The sequence below is a fragment of the Terrapene carolina genome, unplaced genomic scaffold, assembly GCF_002925995.2.
Source record: "Terrapene carolina triunguis isolate 2854851 unplaced genomic scaffold, T_m_triunguis-2.0 Scaffold88, whole genome shotgun sequence".
NCBI classification, from domain to species: domain Eukaryota; kingdom Metazoa; phylum Chordata; order Testudines; family Emydidae; genus Terrapene; species Terrapene triunguis.
The window spans coordinates 50500487-50521966 of NW_020664439.1; the positions used below are offsets into that span (position 1 = coordinate 50500487).

General features: G+C 53.4%; 1 protein-coding gene across 1 annotated transcript in view; it reads right to left on the bottom strand.

Annotated features, from left to right (window-relative positions):
- XXYLT1 (xyloside xylosyltransferase 1) overlaps positions 1-21426 on the bottom strand; it is a 96178-nt gene extending 74752 nt beyond the window's left edge. Inside the window, exon 1 of the mRNA XM_026650186.2 lies at positions 21167-21426. Within this exon, the coding sequence (XP_026505971.1) occupies positions 21167-21358 (192 nt within the window). The 5' untranslated portion in view covers positions 21359-21426. The remainder of the gene's footprint in view (positions 1-21166) is intronic.
- Positions 21427-21480: the final 54 nt, after the last annotated feature.

Consider the following 21480-nt stretch of genomic DNA (forward strand, 5'->3'; position numbering starts at 1 on the left):
GTGCCCATCATCCTGGTATCAGGGCAACCTGTCTGTGCCAGCGCAGAGGAGGGTGCACCTAGAAGTCAGTGATTTCCCTCTCCGATCCAATGGTGAGGAAAGCAGGAGAGATGCACAAAGGGAAGCGTAGCAGTAAAATGTGTCTGGGAGGAGAGTCTATTATTAGCCACAGGTTTTGTGTTTTGGGTGACATGACCAGCATAAAAGCCCTTCGGAGGCACTGCTGCAGAGAGCACTTAACACCGGTTACATTTTTTGAGCAATAATCATGCTGTCAGGAGACCGACCGTCTCCCTGAGTGGATAATGGCAAGGCCAGCGTGAAGTGGCGCTCGCTCTCGACCCCGGTAATATCGAGATGCACAGAGGACTCTCGCATTTCAACCACGTTCATCTCAGAGCAGCCAACACACCTGCTCTGCAGGGCTCGGTTTCCCACACGTGCTGGAGCAGGGCGGAGGCCGGGGCGCTGTGCTGCAGTGAGGATAATGCTGTCTTGCTATCAGGCAAGCACAGTATCAGGGAACATCCCTGGTGAGGAGCTCGTCCCCTCTGCCCTGGCGCCAGGACAAGGGCTGCTCCCGTCAACGGGAGCGCTGGCACCCCGGCAGCATGCAGTAGCTGGGAGGGGGCTGATCTGTGCTTCAGCGAGCCCCGGGAAGGAACTCCCGCACATGCCAGCAGGCGCGCTCTGGGGAGGTGCAGCGTGGCACCCCACAACCTTGTGGCTATGCCTCCAGATGGTCAGAGCAACCCAGGCACCAGACTGGACGGAGCAGGGCCGTGCTATTAGGAACACGAGGGCCGTGGAGTTCCATCAGTGAACGTGTGAGGAGGCATGCGGCTGGGCTGCGCACACGTATGGGCAATAAGCCTGGGTCGTGAGCAGGCTGGGACGTTTCCACGCACTCTGAGAACCTCCCAGCACTGGGAAAACAGAGCAACTGGCTTTTCTTTCTGCTCTTCTCTCTCGGGGCACGGGTGCCATTAAACCGGGAGTCTGCCAAGGGCGCCAACAGACCGGGAGCCTCCTGAGCTGTTTTCAGACCCTAATCCCTTCAGTCTCCCTCCCTGCCAGAAGCCAACGTTCTCCCAGGGTATTGTCGTCCCTGGCACCAGCTCTGCAGCCTGGGGCCAGCGTGAGCACAGCGTGTGTTGCTAACACTATCCCCACTGCACAATGGCATTATCACACGAGTGCATGACATTTCGGTTGCACAAACTCGGTGCAAATGCTGGTTCCTGTGCAGTGTTCTGGGACCTAAGAGGGGAAGCCCTAGTGCATTGCTGGATTTCCCCCCTAAGCCATACGGTTTCTCTCCCTTTCTCACCGGCACAATCATCTGTGTAGTATGATTAAGCTGCTCCTTTTGCTTGCATTTGGGACAGCAAAAACCCAGCGAGGGGCAGCCTCATTGTGACGCTGTCTCCCGGGAGCTGGAACGCAGCCGCTCGCCTCTCACACGGGCTCTGCAAGGGCCATGGGAATGGGGGACAGCCCTGCTCCAGGCCACCAGGTCAGCGACCAAGAGCTGTCATCAGCTGTCCGCTTCGGGCAGTCACGTTCCCAGAGGGGGAGCGGGTGGGATCCTAAGGGGGGGGAGGGGAAGGAATAATTGGTTCAACTAATGCCATTGGCCAAGACACTAACCACTGGGTTTAAAAGCTGCTGCTGCAATGAATGAAGCAGACACACAGGAGGGGCTGGGGAGCTGGCCCGGACCCGGGGAGGGCAGCGAAGAGCTAGAGGAACGAAGCGGTGCTGCGCAGAGGAGAGAGGAAGGCAAGGCTCCAGCCAGACGGCTGGGGGGAGCCGGTGTCACACCGTAGCACCCAGCACAGCAGAGGCCTGAGATGCAGCCGTGGGCTGGGCGTCAGAGCGCAGATCCCCACCAGCACGAGGCTGGAGAAGGTCTCCAATAGAACCATACACAGTAAACTTCCCAGGCCGTGCTATGGAGGGTGGGCTGGGGCAAGGAGAGCTCTCCTGGTCTGTGCACCAGCTTGGAGCGCCTACGGTAATCCCAGTCTGGCTCTGAGCCTGCAGTTACAGCCCAGGCCAGGGAGGGGCGCTATCAAGCGGACAGTCACGGGTTGCAAGAGCCCTCGTCTTAAACGTTCATGATGCAGCAGCGGGTCTATGTGCCGAGCGGGTCGGGCTGGGGGAGGGGGAGACGTGATAACTGGGCGTGCCCATGGGGCTGTGATGGAGGAGCGATCACAACTCGGCCCTGCCTGAGGCAGTGCCACCAACCCATCTCCCCCAGAGATCGCCATCAGCCCCGGGCTGCCCCCGCCTGCCTGCGAGCCGCTGCCTGGCCCTGACGCTGCCTCACTGTGCCCAAGGTGCAGGGCTCCCCGCCCTGCCACAAAAGGGGAAGCTGCTGCTGTCTGAGTCAGAGTGCCCCACGGTACCTCCGTCCCTTTACGGCCACTTCCTCGTCATTAATAACGCCATCAGCAGCGCTTCCACCGCGCCGCCATGTTAACAAATCACGCTCTGGGCAGTCCCTGATAACCGGCTCTGCGTGCCGGGCCCGGCGCCAGGTGCACAGGGCCTGGGTGGAAAAGGGAATTCTGCTCCCCTTGGGGCTCACGCTCTGTCAAAACAAGCCAGAGCCAAGACCACCCAGTGCCACGCGCCTGGTGGAGGCTGCTACATCCAGAGATGTGGAAACAAGCAGCAGAGCTTGGCCAGAAACAGAGCATGTGGAATAAAACTGGGTTCAACTGGCCCGGGGCACAGGGCCAATGCGAGGACAGATGGGTCCACTTTATCTGCGACTCCCCTCACACTCAGACGGGCTGCGTCAAAGAACCCTTCACCCGTGGAAGGATCCCTCCACGGAGCATCTCCCGCCCATGGAGACAGGATGGGCCAGGACGTCCAGGTTCGGGTGATGAGTGCCACAGAAACACAAACACACCACAACAGATCCAGCCATGGCTGGTGCCCCGGAGAACCGCAGCAACTAGGCCTCTCTGAGCAGGCTTTGAGGGCGTGGTGCTCGACACTGCAAGGCCAGCTGCCAGGGCTCCCAAAGCGGGGAACTAAGCCATGTCACGGAGTGTGGGGGAACACAAGGCCCTGCACCCCCGGCTTCCTGCAATTCACCATGACTCTCAGCCAGCCAGTAAAGCAGAAGGTTTATTTAGACGACAGGAACACAGTCCAAGACAGGTCTTGCAGGCACAGACAACAGGATCCCCCCCCAGTTAGGTCCATCTCGGGGTCCCAGGGACCCACAGCCCCTTGGGGGGGTCAGAGCCCTGTCTGCCTCCCAGCCATTCCACCAGCCAGCTCCTGAAACTCTCCCTTCAGCGACCCCTCCCACAGCCTTTGTTCAGTTTCACGAGCAAAGGTGTCACCTGGCCTCTAACCCCTTCCTGGGTTCTCATGTTACATGCTCAGGTATCTTCCCTCAAGGCCAGTCTCCCATCCCCCAATGCAGACCGTCCTAGCCAACCTCCCCTGCCTTCCCAGCCAACACTCCCCACTCAGCATTCAAAGACCACATTAAGAACAGTCCCAGTTCGTCACAAGCCAGCATTAGCAAAGCAGGGACGTCAGCTGAAGGGCTCCCCAGCGCAGAGAGGGGCTTCCATGGATGGGGAGCGACGGGGAAGGTAAGGTCTGGTACGCACTCCAAGGGAGGCCACATCAGCTCCACGACCCTCTGCCGCCATCTCACCGGACTCCTCTGCACATCGCTAACTCAGAGATGCTGCACAAACAACGGAGAAATCCTTCCTCCACGTTCCCCTTCCTCAGAGCATTTACTGCCGCAGGCGGACTCTCACGGCCAAGAAAGCACGGTTTTGTGGCCACCCGATCTCTGCGCATGGGGCTGTCCGGGCTGTGGCCATGGGGGTTCTATGATAGCCAGGGAAGATGCAGCCCATCAGCGTCTCGCTCCAGACAACTCGCTCTCATTCTAGAGCTAACGACACCAGCACCAGGAGCCTCGGGACATCCGGCGACACCCCACACTCCCCTTTTTGGGGAGCCTGAGCGAGGTCAGAGCACCGTCATCCTAGGAACCAAACTCCACAACCCTGACCCAGAGAGGCGCTCGTGAGTCAGTCAGACACACAGCACCGGGGCTGTGGGAGCAGAAGGGTCCTGGAGAGGTTGGCGGCCCCGGGCCAGCCACAGACACTGCCACAGACGTGGTTAGAGTCCCAGTGAGGGACACGTTGTTTCACAATGAGCCCAATTAACTGGGGGCTTGGTGGATTCTCCATCACTTGGAGTTGTTACCCACGCTCAGCCAGGAGGCCAGGCCTGGGGGGGTTCTCTGGCCCACGGGAAGCAGGGATCAGACTGACTGTAAGGGTCCCCCCCTTTCTGGCCTCTATTCACCCTGCCCCATTGCCGACAGTGGGACCAGGCCTGAGCCCTAGCACGAAATGGCAAAGCCCGACTGCACAGAGATCAGCAGAGGAGGGAGGCAGGAAAACTCCCCACAAGCGTTTGAGGGCCTGAGTCAGGAGTAACACCACACCCTCAGCAGCCTCCCTCGGCAGGAGAGGGGACTCGGGCCCCAGGCTGCAGAGGAACTGGGCGAGACAAGGGGCGTGATGAGGAGTCACTGGGCAAATCATGCCTGACCAACCTGATTGCCTTCTATGAGGAGATAACTGGCTCTGTGGCTATGGGGAAAGCGGTAGATGTGATACACCTTAACTTTAGGAAAGCTTTTGATACAGTCTCCCACAGTATTCTTGCCTGCAAGTTAAAGAAGTACAGATTGGATGAATGGATTATAAGGTGGATAGAAAGCTGGATAAATCACTGGGCTCAACGGGTAGTGATCAACCGCTCGATGTCTAGTTGGCAGCCGGTATCAAGCGCAGTGCCCCAGGGGTTGGTCCTGGGGCTGGTTTTGTTCAATATCTTCATTAATGATCTGGACGATGGGACAGATTGCACCCTCAGCAAGTTCAAGGATGAAACTAAGCTGGGTGGAGAGGTAGATACGCTGGAGGGTAGGGACAGGGGTCCAGAGGGACCTAGACAAATTGGAGGATTGGGCCAAAAGAAATCTGATGAAGTTCAACAAGGACAAGTGCAGAGTCCTGCACTTAGGAAGGAAGAATCCCATGCACTGCTACAGGCTGGGGACCGACTGGCTAAGCGGCAGTTCTGCAGAAAAGGACCTGAGGACTACAATGGATGAGAAGCTGGATATGGGTCAGCAGTGTGCCCTCGTTGCCAAGAAGTCTAATGGCATATTGGGCTGCATTAGTAGGAGCATTGCCAGCAGATCGAGGGAAGTGATTATTCCCCTCTATTCAGCACTGGTGAGGCCACATCTGGAGTATTGCGTCCAGTTTCGGGCCCCACACTACAAGAAGGATGTGGACAAATTGGAGAGTCTCCAGCGGAGGGCAACGAAAATGATTAGGGGGTTGAGGCACATGACTTATGAGGAGAGGCTGAGGGAACTGGGCTTATTTAGTCTGCAGAAGAGAAGAATGAGGGGGGATTTGATAGCAGCCTTCAACTACCTGAGGGGGGGTTCCAAAGAGGACGGATCTAGTCTGTTCTCAGTGGTGGCAGATGACAGAACAAGGAGCAACGGTCTCAAGTTGCAGTGGGGGAGGTCTAGGTGGGATATTAGGAAACACTATTTCACTAGGAGGTTGGTGAAGCACTAGAATGGGTTACCTAGGGAGATGGTGGAATCTCCTTCCTTAGAGGTTTTTAAGGTCAGGCTTGACAAAGCCCCGGCTGGGATGATTTAGTTGGGGGTTGGTCCTGCTTTGAGCAGGGGGTTGGACTAGATGACCTCCTGAAGTCTCTTCTGACTCTAATCTTCTATGATTCTGCAGCGAGGAATGTTCAGGCCAGCAGCAGCCCTCACTGGAGGGGCCAGCTAGCCCGGGTGAAAAGCACCTGGGGTGAGAGCTTTGGGTGTGGATGGGAGCTGGGTTAGGGACAGGCCCCAGGGGTTAGCTGTGCTGTGAAGTCAAGCCCTGCGTCACGCTCCCTTCCCCCTCCTTACCCTATGCGGTGAGCTCCTCAGGCAGGGGCGTCTCTCACTCCGCGTGTACAGCCCCGTGCGCAGGAGGCCATTGCTCAGGCCAGCTGTGCTCACAGCGCTCAGGTGTAACACGCCAGCCCAGCCTCACAGCATCTCAGCTCCACCCTGCCCAGCTGCGCCTCAAGCAGCGTTCTGCAGGGTCTAGGCAGAGGGGAGCCGCCAGGTGGGTCTCGAAGGGCAGACATGCTCCCCCACCAGCACACCGGCCTTTCTGCCTCCAGCCTGGTTACATCTGCCACAGACCATCGCTCGGGCCTGGGGTCTGTCTCCTCTGACCGTGCAAATGGCACCATCAGCGGCACCATGCGTCTCAGCCTCACGCCAGGGCGTCAATTCCATGCTGACTCCGAGGGAAGAGCGCCACCTCCTGGAGCCCTACAGCACCGCCGGGGGGGGCGGGGGGGTCTCCCTTCCCCGGCTCATGAGCACTGAGCTGGGACAGAGTGCAGCAGAGGGGACCGTGTGGACCCCAGCTGCCTTGGAAACGCACACAAAGCCAAACAGCAATGGGCAAAGCTACTGGAAAACAGACGCTGAAGCTCCAGCCCTCAGAAGGAGCATCGCTGAAAACAGCTGGGAAAATAACTGCATTCAGCATGTGCTTGTAATGACCACAGGCACTTCTGCACCGCAGCCCGCAGCTGGGGGCGCTTTCTCCTCCAGAGGAGCTTTGCTTTTAGATTTCAAGGGCCCTTTTCCTCTCCCCAGCACAGACTTGGGCGCAGCGAGTTCATCTGCCGTAGTTTTGTATTTCATTATTTATCTGCGTTGCAGCGTTCAGTAAATCCCTGGCGCAAAATCCGGCTGAGTTCATTTAGGACTCGAGGAAAGTTGGCTGAGGGTTGCCTGTGCAAACAGCTTTTAATAAACGTACCACCCACACGGAGAAGAGACCCTTTCTATGCACACTCACTAAAAACCAGCTTCCATTTTTACTTGATCCCAGCTCTTCCCCCGCCCCCTCTGCCCATTAGCTTCGCAGCGAGGGCCTAAGCACAGCATTACAGACAGATCAGCATCGCTTCACTGCAGGATCAACCCACAGGAGGAGGCAGGGAATGCTCCGCTCTGGTACAGAGCCGATCTCTGCAGTAAGGGAGTTATTTTATCCACGTTACCGACGGGAAAAGCAAAGCACAGAGAGTGGAAGTTATCTGCCCAAGGCTGTGAAGCCAGCAAGCACCACAGCTGGTAACAAACGTAGGACCACAATGATGCTTCTCTGTGATAGGCTTGGAGAACAAGCTCTGTTTTAAAGCAAAAATAGCTCTGGCAATTAGAAAATGGGTAACTCTGATTACAAGACGTGGGAATGGTTCATCGGGTTATTGTTAAGTCCAACACAGGCGCATGTCCCTCTGCACAGCACTGCCGGGAGGAGACAAAGGCAAGCACTGCTCTGCAGCTTTCACATCAGCTTTCTCTTTTCAAATACATCTCTGCTAACCCATCAGCAGGCAGCACTCCCTGGAGGAGGCCAGCCGGCCTCATGATCAGAAACATCCAGTGAGAACTCGGCCCACGGCACAGGGTGTCTGCTATCACAATCCCAGCTGGGGAAGGGACCTGCCGAACTGAACTGACCAGGCGAACTGACAGCTGGCTAAGACAACTCACTGCAATGCAGAGGTGAATGAAACAAACCTTGGTGGGAGCCGCCGCTCCCCCCCCCTCCCCCCCGACACACTAGTAAGGGATGCAGGGCTGGAGTCACAGAGCACACGGGCATTGCATTTTAATTCCACACACGGACACTCCGGACGGGGCAGATCTTCCCAGTTTGGGTCTGGCCTCTGAGATCACCGGGGAGCACGATTTGCCAGCAGGCAGAGGAATAACAGGGGTTGTTACCACGGTTAAAGGATCAGTGTCAAGTAGCCCATATGTAAACTCGTGGGCAGTGGCGTGCGCAGAGCTATCGTGCTCACGCACACACGTGCTGTTCACGTAACACACGGCTGGCCTCAGAGCACCCTACGGCTGGCAGCACGCTGGCCACGAGACTCGGGTTTCACTAGAGCCGCTGGATCCCGGACAGGCCATGCTCTCAAACGCCCGGGGAGAGGGGGCTGCTCCCAGGCCAGAAGGGATGTAGTTTAAACCAAGCAGCAAGTGCGGTCGGTGGATGGCCGTGTGGTAGGAAGCCGGCCGGGTTCTGGGATGGCGAGCAGCCCACGCACGCCCTGCCCTCCGCTGGAGGGACGCACTGACACTGCACGCCGTGGTGCAGCCCACAGCGGGCAAACTATCAGGAAGGGAGGGATAAAGGCGGAGGGTGAAATGGAGCAGCCGAGGAGAGGTGGAACAGGGTTAGAGAGCAGAAGGGGAACAGAAAAGGGAGGAAGGCAGCGCCGCTCCCACCAGCGTGGGCATATCCAGGGGTCCCAGCTCATCACATGCCCAGGTATAGTCCTAGCTCTCACCAAACAACTGCCCAGCCTCCCACCCGCCCTGGCACAGAGCCAGCCAGGGAGAGCCCAAGCGAGAGCCCCCGCTGTCTGTGGTGCCCTGCGTTTGCACCGAGAGTCAGCACCACAACACGGGCGTCAGCGAACGAGGGTGTGGAGAGGCTCTGGCTGATCCCCGAGCGGCAGACACAGGCGTGCAGCAGAGACGCCCAGCCGGACTGCAGCCGAGGGAGCTGCATGCTCACAGGGATGGGACACAGGCCCTGCAGCTCCCGAATGGGAGCGCGGCGCTGTGGAGAAAGCGGCACCGTTGGCGGTATCCTGGCGGCAGGGCAGAGCTGGTAGCAAGGGGCCGGCAGGAAAGGCTCGCCCTCCAGAACTTTCAACAGAAACAAACAATTAAAAATCCAGCAAAACCTCCAAAAATAGAGCAGAGCCAGGGCGCTGGAGGAAGCAGCGGGGGGGCTGGCACTCGCAGGGTCCTTCTACCCAGCCACCGAGACATTTCGCCACCAACTCCTCTGGTTCTTTTCTGGCCGCCCTGCAGCTCTGCTGGGCAGCCTCGCGGTGCACCAGTGCCACCTGCTGCCGGGCACCTTCCCAGCAGCCTGGCTCCCGGGGAACTGCTCCCACCTTCTGGGTGTTTGACACCCACTCCCGTGCAGGCTGCTGATCTGGCCCCAGGCCCCGCGTTGTGCTCACAGCCTCTGCCACTGGCAGCCGAGGGGTCCACGTCTCACGCCGCTGGGCTGGGTGCATAGGCCCTGCCCCGAAGAGCTTCCAGCCTAAGAGATGCTGAGTGACCCAGTAGTGCCAGCGTGAGGGCAGGGCCACGCCGTGCTCCCGCGAACCCCCTTCCTGCATCATGTCGGCTCCTCTTTAAACCTTCTGCTCGCTTCGTTTTTCCCCCCTGTGCCTTTACGGCCATGACTAATTAGGCGCAGTCCCTACTGTCTGATGCTAATTACTCCTGGGGGAAATTCTGCACCACTGCCCAATGCAGAATTTTACATAAGTTAATGTTGAATGCGCAGAATTTCCTTTTTTCCCTACAGAAATGGGCTGAAGAGATGTGGGCGGCCACTGGGAGCAGAGCCCAGGTCGCAAATAGAAGACAAGACCAGGGGGAGGGAACTGGAGGGTCCCCAGCACTTGCAGATCCCAGCACACCATGAAGGAAGAAGGCGGCAGCGCCCAGGAAACTCCCTGCAAGCCTGGGACCTAGCATGAGGCTGTTTCTCCCTCTGGATCCCTGGACTCTAGGACAGGGTCTGGGTCAGGGGCAGGGGGCCGCCACAGCTGGTCTCTGGGGGGGCAGGGGTGTGAGTGTCTGGGTTGGGGGGGCCGCGGCTGGGCTCTGGGGGGGCAGGGGTGTGAGTGTCTGGGCTGGTGGGGAGGGGGCAGAGAAACAGGAACTGGGTTGTCATAGGAGTTTCTTTAACTCTCTATTCCTGGGGGAATTTTTATGTGTGTGCCTGTCTTGTTACAGACACACTTGCTGACAGGTATTTTGAAATAAATTACCAAAATAATTGAAACTGGCGTGATTATATGGTGCTATTTTTTATTTTCAGCAGCCTGCACCATGGGTGCTATCAAAGCTCTGAGGTGTGGGCGTGTTTCTAGCAGGGTCCTCCGGGGATCAGTGCCTGGCCCTGCATGATTTACCATTTTTATCAATGACCTGGAAGAAAACATAAAATCGTCACTGGTAAAGTTTGCGGATGACACAAAGATCGGGGGAGTGGTAAATTGTGCAGAGGGCGGGTCACTGAGTCAGAGCGATCGGCATTGCTTGGTAAGCCGGACACAAGCAAACAACATGGTATTTCATACGGGAACTATAAATGTCCACATCTAGGAATAATGAATGTACGCCATGCTTCGGGGGGGGGGGGGGGGGGGGCTCTATCCTTGGAAGCTGACTCTGACAAAGACTTGGGAGGGAGGGGGGTTTAAATCAGCTGAACATGAATTCCCAGTGTGACCAAAAGAGCTAATGCGATCCTTGGATGCGTAAACAAGGGAATCTAGAGTAGGAGCAGAGAAGTTATTTTACCTCGTATTTGGTACTGGTGTGAACCCTGCTGGAATATTATGTCCAGTTCTAGTGTCCACACTTCAGGAAGGATGTTCATAAACTAAAGAGGGTTAAGAACATAAGAACGGCCATACTGGGGTCAGACCAAAGGTCCATCTAGCCCAGTATCCTGTCTACCGACAGTGGCCAATGCCAGGTGCCCCAGAGGGAATGAACAGAACAGGAAATCATCAAGTGATCCATCCCCTGTCACCCATTCCCAGCTCTGGCAAACAGAGGCTCGGGACACCATCCCTGCCCCTCCTGGCTAATAGCCATTGATGGACCTATCCTCCATGAAGTTGTTATCTAGTTCTTGTTTGAACCCTGTTATAGTCTTGGCCTTCACAACATCCTCTGGCAAAGAGTTCCAGAGGTTGACTGTGCGTTGTGTGAAAAAATACTTCCTTTTGTTTGTTTTAAACCTGCTGCCTATTAATTTTATTTGGTGACCCCTAGTTCTTGTGTTATAAGAAGGAATAAATAACACTTCCGTATTCACTTTCTCCACACCAGTCATGATTTTGTAGACCTCTATCATATCCCCCCTTAGTCATCTCTTTTTCAAGCTGAAAAGCCCCAGTCTTATTAATCTCTCCTCATACAGAAGCCGTTCCATAACCCTAATCATTTTTGTTGCCCTTTTCAGAACCTTTTCCAGTTCCAATATATCATTTTTGAGATGGGGCGACCACATCTGCAAGCAGTATTCAAGATGTGGGCATACCATGGATTTATACAGAGGCAATATGATATTTTCTGTCTTATCTCTCCCTTTCTTAATGATTCCCAACATTCTGTTCGCTTTTTTGACTGCTGCTGCACATTGAGTGGATGTTTTCAGAGAACTATCCACAATGACACCAAGATCTCTTCCTTGAGTGGTAACAGCTAATTTAGACCCCATCGTTTTATACGTATAGTTGGGATTATGTTTTCCAGTGTGCATTACTCTGCATTTATCAACCTTGAATTTCATCTGCCATTTTGTTGCCCAGTCACCACGTTTTGAGAGATCCTTTTGTAGCTCTTCGCAGTCTGCCTGGGATTTAACTATTTTGAGTAGTTTTGTATCATCTGCAAATTTTGCCACCTCACTGTTTACCCCTTCTTCAAGATCATTTATGAATATGTTGAATAGGACTGGGCCCAGTACAGACTCCTGGGGGACACCACTATTTATCTCTCTCCATTCTGAAAACTGACCATTTATTCCTACCCTTTGTTTCCTATCTTTTAACCAGTTAATGATCCATGAGAGGACCTTCCCTCTTATCCCATGACTGCTTACTTTGCTTCAGAGCCTTTGGTGAGGGACCTTGTCAAAGGCTTTCTGAAAATCTAAGTACACTATATCCACTGGATCCCCCTTGTCCACATGCCTGTTGACCCCCTCAAAGAATTCTAGTAGATTGGTGAGGCATGATTTCCCTTTACAAAAACCATTGTGACTCTTCCCCAACAAATTATGTTAGTCTATGTGTCTGACAATTTTATTGTTTACTGCAGTTTCAACCAGTTTGCCTGGTACTGAAGTCAGGCTTACTGGCCTGTAATTGCCAGGGTCACCTCTGGAGCCTTTTTAAAAATTGGCGTCACATTAGCTATCCTCCAGTCATTTGGAACAGAAGCTGATTTAAAATGATAGGTTACAGACTACCATTAGTAGTCCTGCAATTTCACATTTGAGTTCCTTCAGAACTCTTGGGTGAATACCATCTGGTCCTGGTGACTTATTACCGTTTAGTTTATCAATTTGTTCCAAAACCTCCTCTAATGACACCTCAATCTGGGACAGTTCCTCAGATTTGTCACCTAAAAAGAATGGCTCAGATTTGGGAATCTCCCTCACATCCTCAGCCCTGAAGACCGATGCAAAGACTTCATTTAGTTTCTCCGCAATGGCCTTATCGTCCGTGAGTGCTCCTTTAGCATCTCGATCGTCCACTGGTTGTTTAGCAGGCTTCCTGCTTCTGATGTACTTAAACATTTTTTTGCTATTACTTTTGGAGTCTTTGGCTAGCTGTTCTTCAAATTCTTTTTTGGCCTTCCTAATTATATTGTTACACTTCATTTGCCAGAGTTTATGCTCAGAGAAGAGCCACGACAGTGATCAGAGGATTAGAACACATACTGCCAGTGACAGACTCAAGGAGCTCAATCTATTTAGCTTAACAAAGAGAACGTTAAGGGTTTACTTGATCACAGTCTATGACGTACCTACATGGGGAACTAATATTTGATAACAGGCTCTTCAATCTAGCAGAGAAAGGTCAAACATGATTCAATGGCTGGAAGTTGAAGCTAGACAAATTCAGACTGGAAATAAAGCATAAATTTCTAAAAGTGAGAGTAATTAGCCATTGGAACAATTTACCAAGGGGTCATGGTGGATCTTCCATCACTGACAATGTTTAAATGTTTACTCAAGGAGGTGGGAACGACAACAACAAAAAATGTGGAAATGGCAGAAGTGCTAAATGCCTTCTTTGTTTTGGTTTTCACCAAGAAGGTTGGCGGTGATTGGACGTCTAAACATAGCAAACATCAGTGAAAATGAGGTAGATTCAGGGGCTAAAATAGGGAAAGAACGAGTTGAAAATTACTTGGAGAAGTTAGATGTCTTCAAGTCACCAGGGCCTGAGGAAATGCATCCTAGAATACTCAAGGAGCTGACTGAGGAGATAGCTGAGCCAGTAGTGATTATCTTTGAAAGTCATGGAAGATGGGAGAGATTTCAGGAGACTGGAAAAGGGCAAATATAGCGCCAATCTATAAAAAAGGAAATAAAGCCAACCTGGGGAATTACAGACCAGTCATCTTAACTTTACTGCTTGGAAAGATAATGGAGGAAATAATTAAGCAATCAATCTACAAACACCTAGACGATAATAAGGTGATAAGTAACAGTCAGCATGGATTTGTCAAGAACAAATCGTGTCAAACCAACCTCATACCTTTGTTTGACAGGGTAACAAGCCTTGTGGATAGGGGGGAAGCAGTAGATGTGGTGTATCTTGACTTTACTAAAGTTTTTGATACTGTCTCGCATGACCTTCTCACAACCAAACTAGGGAAATGTAACCTAGATGGAGCTACTATAAGGTGGGTGCGTAACTAGTTGGAAAATAGTTCCCAAAGAATAGTTATCAGTGGTTCACAGTCAAGCTGGAAGGTCATAACGAGTAGTGTCCCGCAGGGATCGGTTCTGGGTCCGGTTCTGTTCAATATCTTCAACAATGATTTAGATAATGACATAGAAAGTACACTTATAAAGTTTGCGGACGGTACCAAGCTGGGAGGGGTTGCAAGTGCTTTGAAGGATAGGATTAAAATTCAAAATGATCTGGACAAACTGGAGAAATAGGATGAAATTCAATAAGGAGAGATCAAAGTACTCCACTTAGGAAGGAACAATCAGTTGCACACATACAAAATGGGAAATGACTGCCTAGGAAGGAGTACTGTGGAAAGGGATCTGGAAGTCATAGTGGACCACAAGCTAAAGACGAGTCAACAGTGTAACACTGCTGCAAAAAAAAGCAATCATCCTTCTGAGAGCTGGAGTGTTGTAAGCAAAACACAAGAAGTCATTCTTCCGCTCTACTCCGCGCTGATAAGGCCTCAGCTGGAGTATTGTGTCCAGTTCTGGGAGCCACATTTCAGGAAAGATGTGGACAAATTGGAGAAAGTCCAGAGAAGAGCAACAAAAATGATTAAAGGTCTAGAAAACATGACCTACGAGGGAAGATTGAAAAAACTGGATTTGTTTAGTCTGGAAAAGAGACGCCCAAGGGGGGACATGAGAACAGTTTTCAAGTGCATAAAAGGTTGTTACAAAGAGGAGGGTGAAAAATTGTTCTCGTTAAACTGTGAGGATAGGTCAAGAAGCAATGGGCTTAAACTGCAGCAAGGGAGGTTTAGGTTGAACATTAGGAAAAACTTCCTAACTGTCAGGGTGGTTAAGCATTGGAATAAATTGCCGAGGGAGGTTGTGGAATCTCCGTCATTGGAGATTTTTAAGAGCAGGTTAGACAAACACCTGTCAAGTATGGTCTAGAACAGGGGTGGGCAAACTTTTTGGCCCAAGGGCCATGTTGGGGTTGCAAAATTGTATGGAGGGCCAGATAGGGAATATTTAGTTCTGCCTTGAGTGCAGGCTTCCTTAGAGGTTTTTAAGGCCCGGCTTGACAAAGCCCTGGCTGGGATGATTTAGTTGGGAATTGGTCCTGCTTTGAGCAGGGGGTTGGACTAGATGACCTCCTGAGGTCTCTTCCAAACCTGAGATTCTATGATTCTATGACTGGACTCGATGACCTCTCGCGGTCCCTTCCACTCCTACAATTCTATGATTTCTATGAAACGAAGCCTGCATTTCTTCTGAATGCTCCGATCTGGGCATTCTTGTGGGGCAGTTCTCTGGCCTGTGCTCTGCAGGAGCTCAGATGATGACAATGGTCCTTTGCTGGCCTTGCAACCTGTGAATCAATAAGGATCTCGGCACCCCGGCCTGGGAGGAGGGGAACTCACCCCATTGTCCAAGGGGCAGGGGCTGCAGCGCTGCGCAGGCGACTTGCCCACAGCCACAGGGGGAGTCAGCTGTTTTTGGCACTTTGAGGAGCAAGTGGGTTTGCAGGATTCCCAGGTATCAGGTACAAAAGCGCTGGGATTCAGTCTCAGCATGACCATCCCCCGACCCACCCTTTAGCGAAGGCCCTGCCCCGGCTAAGATGTCAGTCAAGTAGCTGGAACGTGCGCTGGACGCACTCAAGGAGCAAGTCTCACTCCCCGGCAGTCTCTCTCTTTCGCTCTATGTTTTCCATACCCATGAACCCAGCCAGGCCAGCAGAGTCCAGACGGATGGCTCTGCATGCAGCATCCCCCTCTATCCTCTGCACAGTGTTTTCAGCAGCCAGAGAAGGCTGAAAGCTATCTATAGTTCCCAGGGCCACCAGCCAACAAGACAGAAAATGGTTTAACAAACCGTAGTCGTTTCCTACCAGCGTTCTTTGATCACAGGTTATTCAACGATGAATTATTCAGCCGAAAGCATCAGCAAAGAGGATCTTGCTTTCAGAATATCAGAGGAATGAATGACGTCTCACCAGCTCCATTCTAATTTCATTAGAAAGAGGCGCATTCCCCACTGTTCAAATACATTTTACACCTTCCAATTAAAGTGACGGACAGAGAGAAACAGCAGCTTCCTGGCATCTCTGAGCATTTATGTTTGTCCTTCTCCCCTGTGCCCGTTCCACAGCTAGCCACGTTCCGACTCTCCGAGCGTACGGCCAGAACGCACCTTAGTCTGACCTCCTGTGCAGCACAGGCCATCGCATGCCCCAGCCACCCCTGCTCTGAGCCCAGTAACTTGGGTGTGGCTAAAGCATCTTCCAGAAAGGCTCCAGCCTGGGTCTGAAGACACAGAGAGATGGAGAATCCACCACTTCCCTGGGGAGTTTGTTCCAATGGCTAATCACCGTCACTGTGCCGGATTACTCATTAGGGTGACCAGACAGCAAGTGTGAAAAATCGGGACAGGGGTTGGGGGTAATAGGAGCCTATACAAGAAAAAGACCCAAAAATCGGGACTGTCCCTATAAAATCGGGACATCTGGTCACCCTATTACTCATTTGCATTTGGCTGGCTTCAGCTTCCAGCCCTTGGTTCTAGTTCTGCCTTTCTCCGCCAGATCAAAGAGCCCTTTAGGAGCGGGTGTTTTCTCCCCGGAAGAGCCCTACACGCTGTGATCGAGTCCCAGAGTCAGCCAGCACATTCACCCTCCAGTGAGCAAAACCGGAAACTCAGGCCCGTTCTCATTTACATTTGCCCCCCTCCCCTCGAATTCACCCATCAGCCTGAGGGGCCTGATCCCCAGGCAGCGCTGAGCGCCGCCCTCCGACACTCAGCAGCGCTTGTCAACGTTCTGGAAGAGCCCGACGGGCCCTGGGGCCCCCTTAGCTCACACCTCTGAAACCCAGAGTTACAGACCGTGCCAGTGCACTGCCTCTGCCCCGGGAGCTGGCAGCGCCACTGGGAATCAGCTGCCTGCCCTGGGCTGGGGTAGCTGTACTGACCGGCGGTGGAATGAGCTGGACCAGCCTGTCAGAGCGGTGATTGCGTTAGGAGGAGCACTTGGAACCGTGACAGAGCACGAGTCTCTTGAGGCCATTGCAGAAAAGCTAATGAATTGTTTGCATCTGTATTCGCTGCAGAGGATGTGAGGGAGATTCCCACACCTGAGCCCTTTCATTTTAGGAGACAAGTCTGAGGAACTGTCCCAGATTGAGGTGTCAATAGAGGAGGTTTTGAAACAAACTGATAAATTGAACAGTAACAAGTAGGGTCAGATGGTATCACCCACGAGTTCTAAAGGAACTCGAACATAAAACTGCAGAACTACTAACGGTGGTGTGTAACCTATCACTCAAATCGGCCTCTGTGCAGGATGACTGGAGGGTAACTAATGTGACACTGATTTTTAAAAAAGACTCCAATTACAGGCTGGTACGCCTGACTTCAGTACCAGGCAAACTGGTTGAAACTATAGTAAAGAACAGAATTATCAGACACATAGATGAACACAATATGTTGTGAAAGAGTCAACATGGCTTTTGTAAAGGGAAATCATGCCTCACCAATCTACTAGAATTCTCTGAGGGGGTCAACAAACATGTGAACAAGGATGATCCAGTGGATATAAGGTACCTGGGCTTTCAGAAAGCTTTGACAAGGTCCCTCGCCAAAGGCTCTTAAGCAACGTAAGCAGTCATGGGACAAGAAGTCTCATGGATCAGTAACGGATAAAAGATAGGAAACAAAGGGTAGGAATATATGGTCAGTTTGCACAGTGGAGAGAGGTAAATAGTGGGGTCCCCAAGGATCTGTAGTGGGACCAGTGCTGTTCAACATATTCATAAATAATCTGGAAAACGGGGTGAACAGTAAGGCTGCAAAGTTTGCAGATGATACTACGTTCCTTTAGACTTACCGATCCTGAATAGACTGCAAGGAGTTACAAAGGGATCTCTTAAAACGGAGTGACTGGGCAACAAAATGGCAGATGAAATTCAACATTGAAAAATACAAAGTAACCAACATTGGGGAAAAATAATCCCAATTACATATATAAAATGATGGGGTCTAAATTAGCTGTTACCACTCAAGAAAGAGATCTTGGAGTCATTGTGGACAGTTCTCTGAAAATATCCACTCAATGTGCAGCGGCAGTCAAAAAGTGAACAGAATGTTAAGAACCATCAGGAAAGGGATAGATAATAAAACAGAAAATATCATAATGCCTCTATGTAAATCCATGACATTTCCACACCTTGAATACTGCATGTAGTTTTTGTTGCTCCATCTCATAAAAGATATATTAAAATTGGTAAAGATACAGAGAAGGGCAACAAAAATGATTAGGGGATGGAACAGCTTCCCTATGAGGAGAGATTAAAAAGACTGGGACTGATCATCTTACAAAGGGGACGACTAAGGGGGGATAGGATGGAGGTCTATAAAATCATGAATACTGTAGAGAAAGTGAATAGGAAAATGTTATTTACCCCCTCTCATAACACAAGAACCAGGGGCCACCCAATGAAATAAACAGGCAGATGGTTTAAAACAAACAAAAGGAAGTATTTCTTCACACAATGCATGGTCAATCTGTGAAACTCATTGCCAGGGGATGTTGTGAAGGCCAAGACTATAACTGGGTTCACAAAACACTTAGCTAAGTTCATGGAGGAGGTCCATCAATGGCTGTTAGCCAAGATAGTCAGGGACGCAATCCCAAGCTCTGGATGTCCCTAAACTTCTGACTGCCAGAACCCGGGACTGGACGACAGGGGATGGTTCACGCGATAATTGCCCTGTTCTGTTCACTCCCTCTGAAGCAGCTGGCACCAGCCACTGTCGGAAGACAGGATACGGGTCTAGATGGACCATTGGTCTGAACCAGCCTGGCCGTTCTTACAAGGGACGGGGGGGAGGGGCTAAGCCTCACTTCCTGCCTTTCCCCCAGCCCTACCCATGTGCGGCCCAAGGAAAGGGGTGCAGGTGTACCTGGAGGGATCCCGTATGCCCCATGTCAGGGCAGAGTTCTGTGTCAGCATCAGGGCACGGGGTCTTCTTGCCATGGGCCCTGTCAGCCGTGAGGCGGGATCGGAGAGTAGTCTGGGGGTTTAATGACAGGTAAGTGAAAGTGATTGTTCGATGGAATCCAGTGCATCGGGGGCGAAGGTAAAATGTAGCAAGTGTGGGACTGTCTTTAGGGCGTAGGCTCAGTGTTTGAGTGTAGGGCAGGTGTAGTTATCTTCTGTTTCATACACCTCCCCTAAACACAAGTTTTGCCCTAGCAAACAGGTGGCGTTAAATTCTGTCCTACACTGGTCATGTGCCCCATTCCTGGAGTGTTCTACACAGTCTGCGAAGGCGGGGGGAGAGTGTGTGTGTTATGGGAGTACTGGGACATCACTCAGAGGGCAGAGTTAAGGTTGTGTGGGCGTGTTCCTTAACTCCATATTTACTGGATTTCAGAAGTTTGAGTTTTGCAGAATGCAGGGTTCTGGACGGGCACCACTGGGCAAGCTTAACTCTGCACTAACAAAAGTTTTGTCAGAGAATTTCAGTGTCTCCAGAGAGAAGGAAATGTTTCTCTGGCAGGCTGATCTTTTGAAAATGGCAGCTCTGCAACTGATCGCAGGCTGTGACCTCCGCGTACACAGGCCACTGACTGGCCTGCGACAAACCTTTCCCTGCACGGTCGCTAATGCCCAGAGTCTGAAAAACAAAGGAAATCACTTTAACTCGGTGAGTTCTACACTATCTCCAGCACGACCCTGGGATGTGTCAGCAGGGGAACAGCGAGCAGAAGGAGGGGGTGGCAAGCAACACCACTGTGTATGGCACGATCTCAGGCTACAACAGCCAAACCCCACACAAGAGCTGCACCCGCCCAACCTGCGCCAGGGCAAGCCCCCGCTGTGCAGCGTCTCCGCAGTAGCCATGTTGCAGGGGCTCCCGTGCGCACAACTCTCCTGCATCCACACCAGCACACTGCAGCAGCACAGCCTCCAGGCACTTCCCCCAGTTACCGGCAGGGAGGCTTCTGGAAGACCAGGGAACTCTGCCTCAGGACTGGGTGAATGCCAGGATTCCCCCGGTGCCAGTCCCGCTCTTGGCCCTTCTCCCCGCAGAGAGGCCGGCTGAACAGTCAGCTCTCTGCTCGCAGGAGAGGTTCAGGACAAGCCACTGTCAGGCACTGCCCCCACTCGGAGGCGGCTGTAGCAAGGTGCGAGCAGGCGGGACAGGACAGGATGCTCCGGCAGCCTCTGTAGGAGCCCGAGAGCCACGGCTCCGAGCTTGTGACACAAAGATGGCCGTGCCCCCCTCGCAGTGATTTTCAATGCTGTGGGTCAGGCTACCACTGGAGGCTGGAGGGACCGACTGCCCGAGACCTGGGCTAGGAGCAGCAGTGACAGAACATGAGGGTGAGACCCGAGTCCCCATGCACATGTGTGCATTCCTATGTCGAGTCCTCCCAGCTTCCCCCTTCCACATCCTCCCATCTGCATGGTCCCGCCCTTAGGCAGGCCAGAGCCAGCCCCAGAGCTGCCGGTCAAAGCTACAATGAGCCCAAGCGATGGGAGAACAGGCAGCAACCCCACCGGCGGAGGAATCAGACGGGTCTCAGAAGAGATGATGTGTGCGGCGCTGCTGGCGCAGGCAGGGGCTTCCGGCCAGCGTGAGGCCTGTGCGGCCAGGCACGGGAAGCAGTGCCCAGGTGTGAGAGATGGCAGGAAGAGGAACATTTGCACGACTGGGGATGTGTCACCCGCAGCCAGGCCTCACTGGCACCGTATCAGGCAGAGAGGAGCCTGCCTGGTGGCTGGGCCTGCTCAGAGCGAGTCTGGTCCACGTCCTGGGGCGATCCCATGCGCTGCGGGGAGCACGTTTGAGCGTGGACACAAGGTGCGTCACAGGCTCGCTGGGGGCTGCGCCACCAGTTCGCCAGCACAGACAGGGCCCAGCAACCACAGCGCGAGAAAGCCTCAGGCTGGACTGCCAGGCCCTCCTAACAGCCCCAGGAGTCCTTCCGATCGCTGCGGGGAGGGCCAGGCATTGGATGCAATCCAGGAGGGGCCTGAAGCTAGCGGAGAGGTTCCCCTGTAGCTAGTATTTCAATACGGGGAGCAGCACCTACAGGCCGCCCAAGGAAACTAAAAAGCAACATATTTAAAACTCAAATCAAATGCTTTCAATGGCACAGAATTAACTTGTGGAACTCACCGCCACATGAGCCCAGAGTGCTACAGGATTTAAAAGGGAGATTCAACGTTTATAAGGATAACATGAAATTCCAGAGTTACATGAATAAAAAGCCAAGGGACAGGCGCCCTCCTGCTCTGCCTGACCCACCCACTCCCCGGCTGGGACTCGGGAGAAGACTCGTCGTCTACGGGCAAGGTCTCGTTAGTGGGCGTGCAGCACCGTCCCCTCACGCAGCTCTGGCAAAGGGCCCGGCGCTAAGCGCTGGGTGGGCGAGTGGCTGGGCACCGGCGCCTGGGGTCCAGGTGCCATGGGACGGCCCAGCCCCCTGCCCAGGGCCCCCCGCGCCCCGGCCCTACCTGGCACTGGAAGGGGAGCCCCGGCAGCAGCGGGCGCAGCAGCCCCCGGGCGATCTCGCGGCTGGGCGGCTCGCTCACGAAGTGCAGGTGCAGCACCTGGCCGGGCTCGAAGCTCGCGTGGCGCAGCAGGGAGCGCAGCGCAGCCTGGCCCCGCGCCTGCAGCGCCGGGCTGCGCGCCGCCTTGGTGAACATCAGCAGCAGGTGGAAGCGGCGCGGGGCCGGGGGCGCAGCCGGGCGCGCAGGGCCCGGCGGGCGCGGGGGGCGCAGGCGGCGCGGGGCGCTGGAGAAGGTCTCGCGCCCCGCGCCCAGGTAGT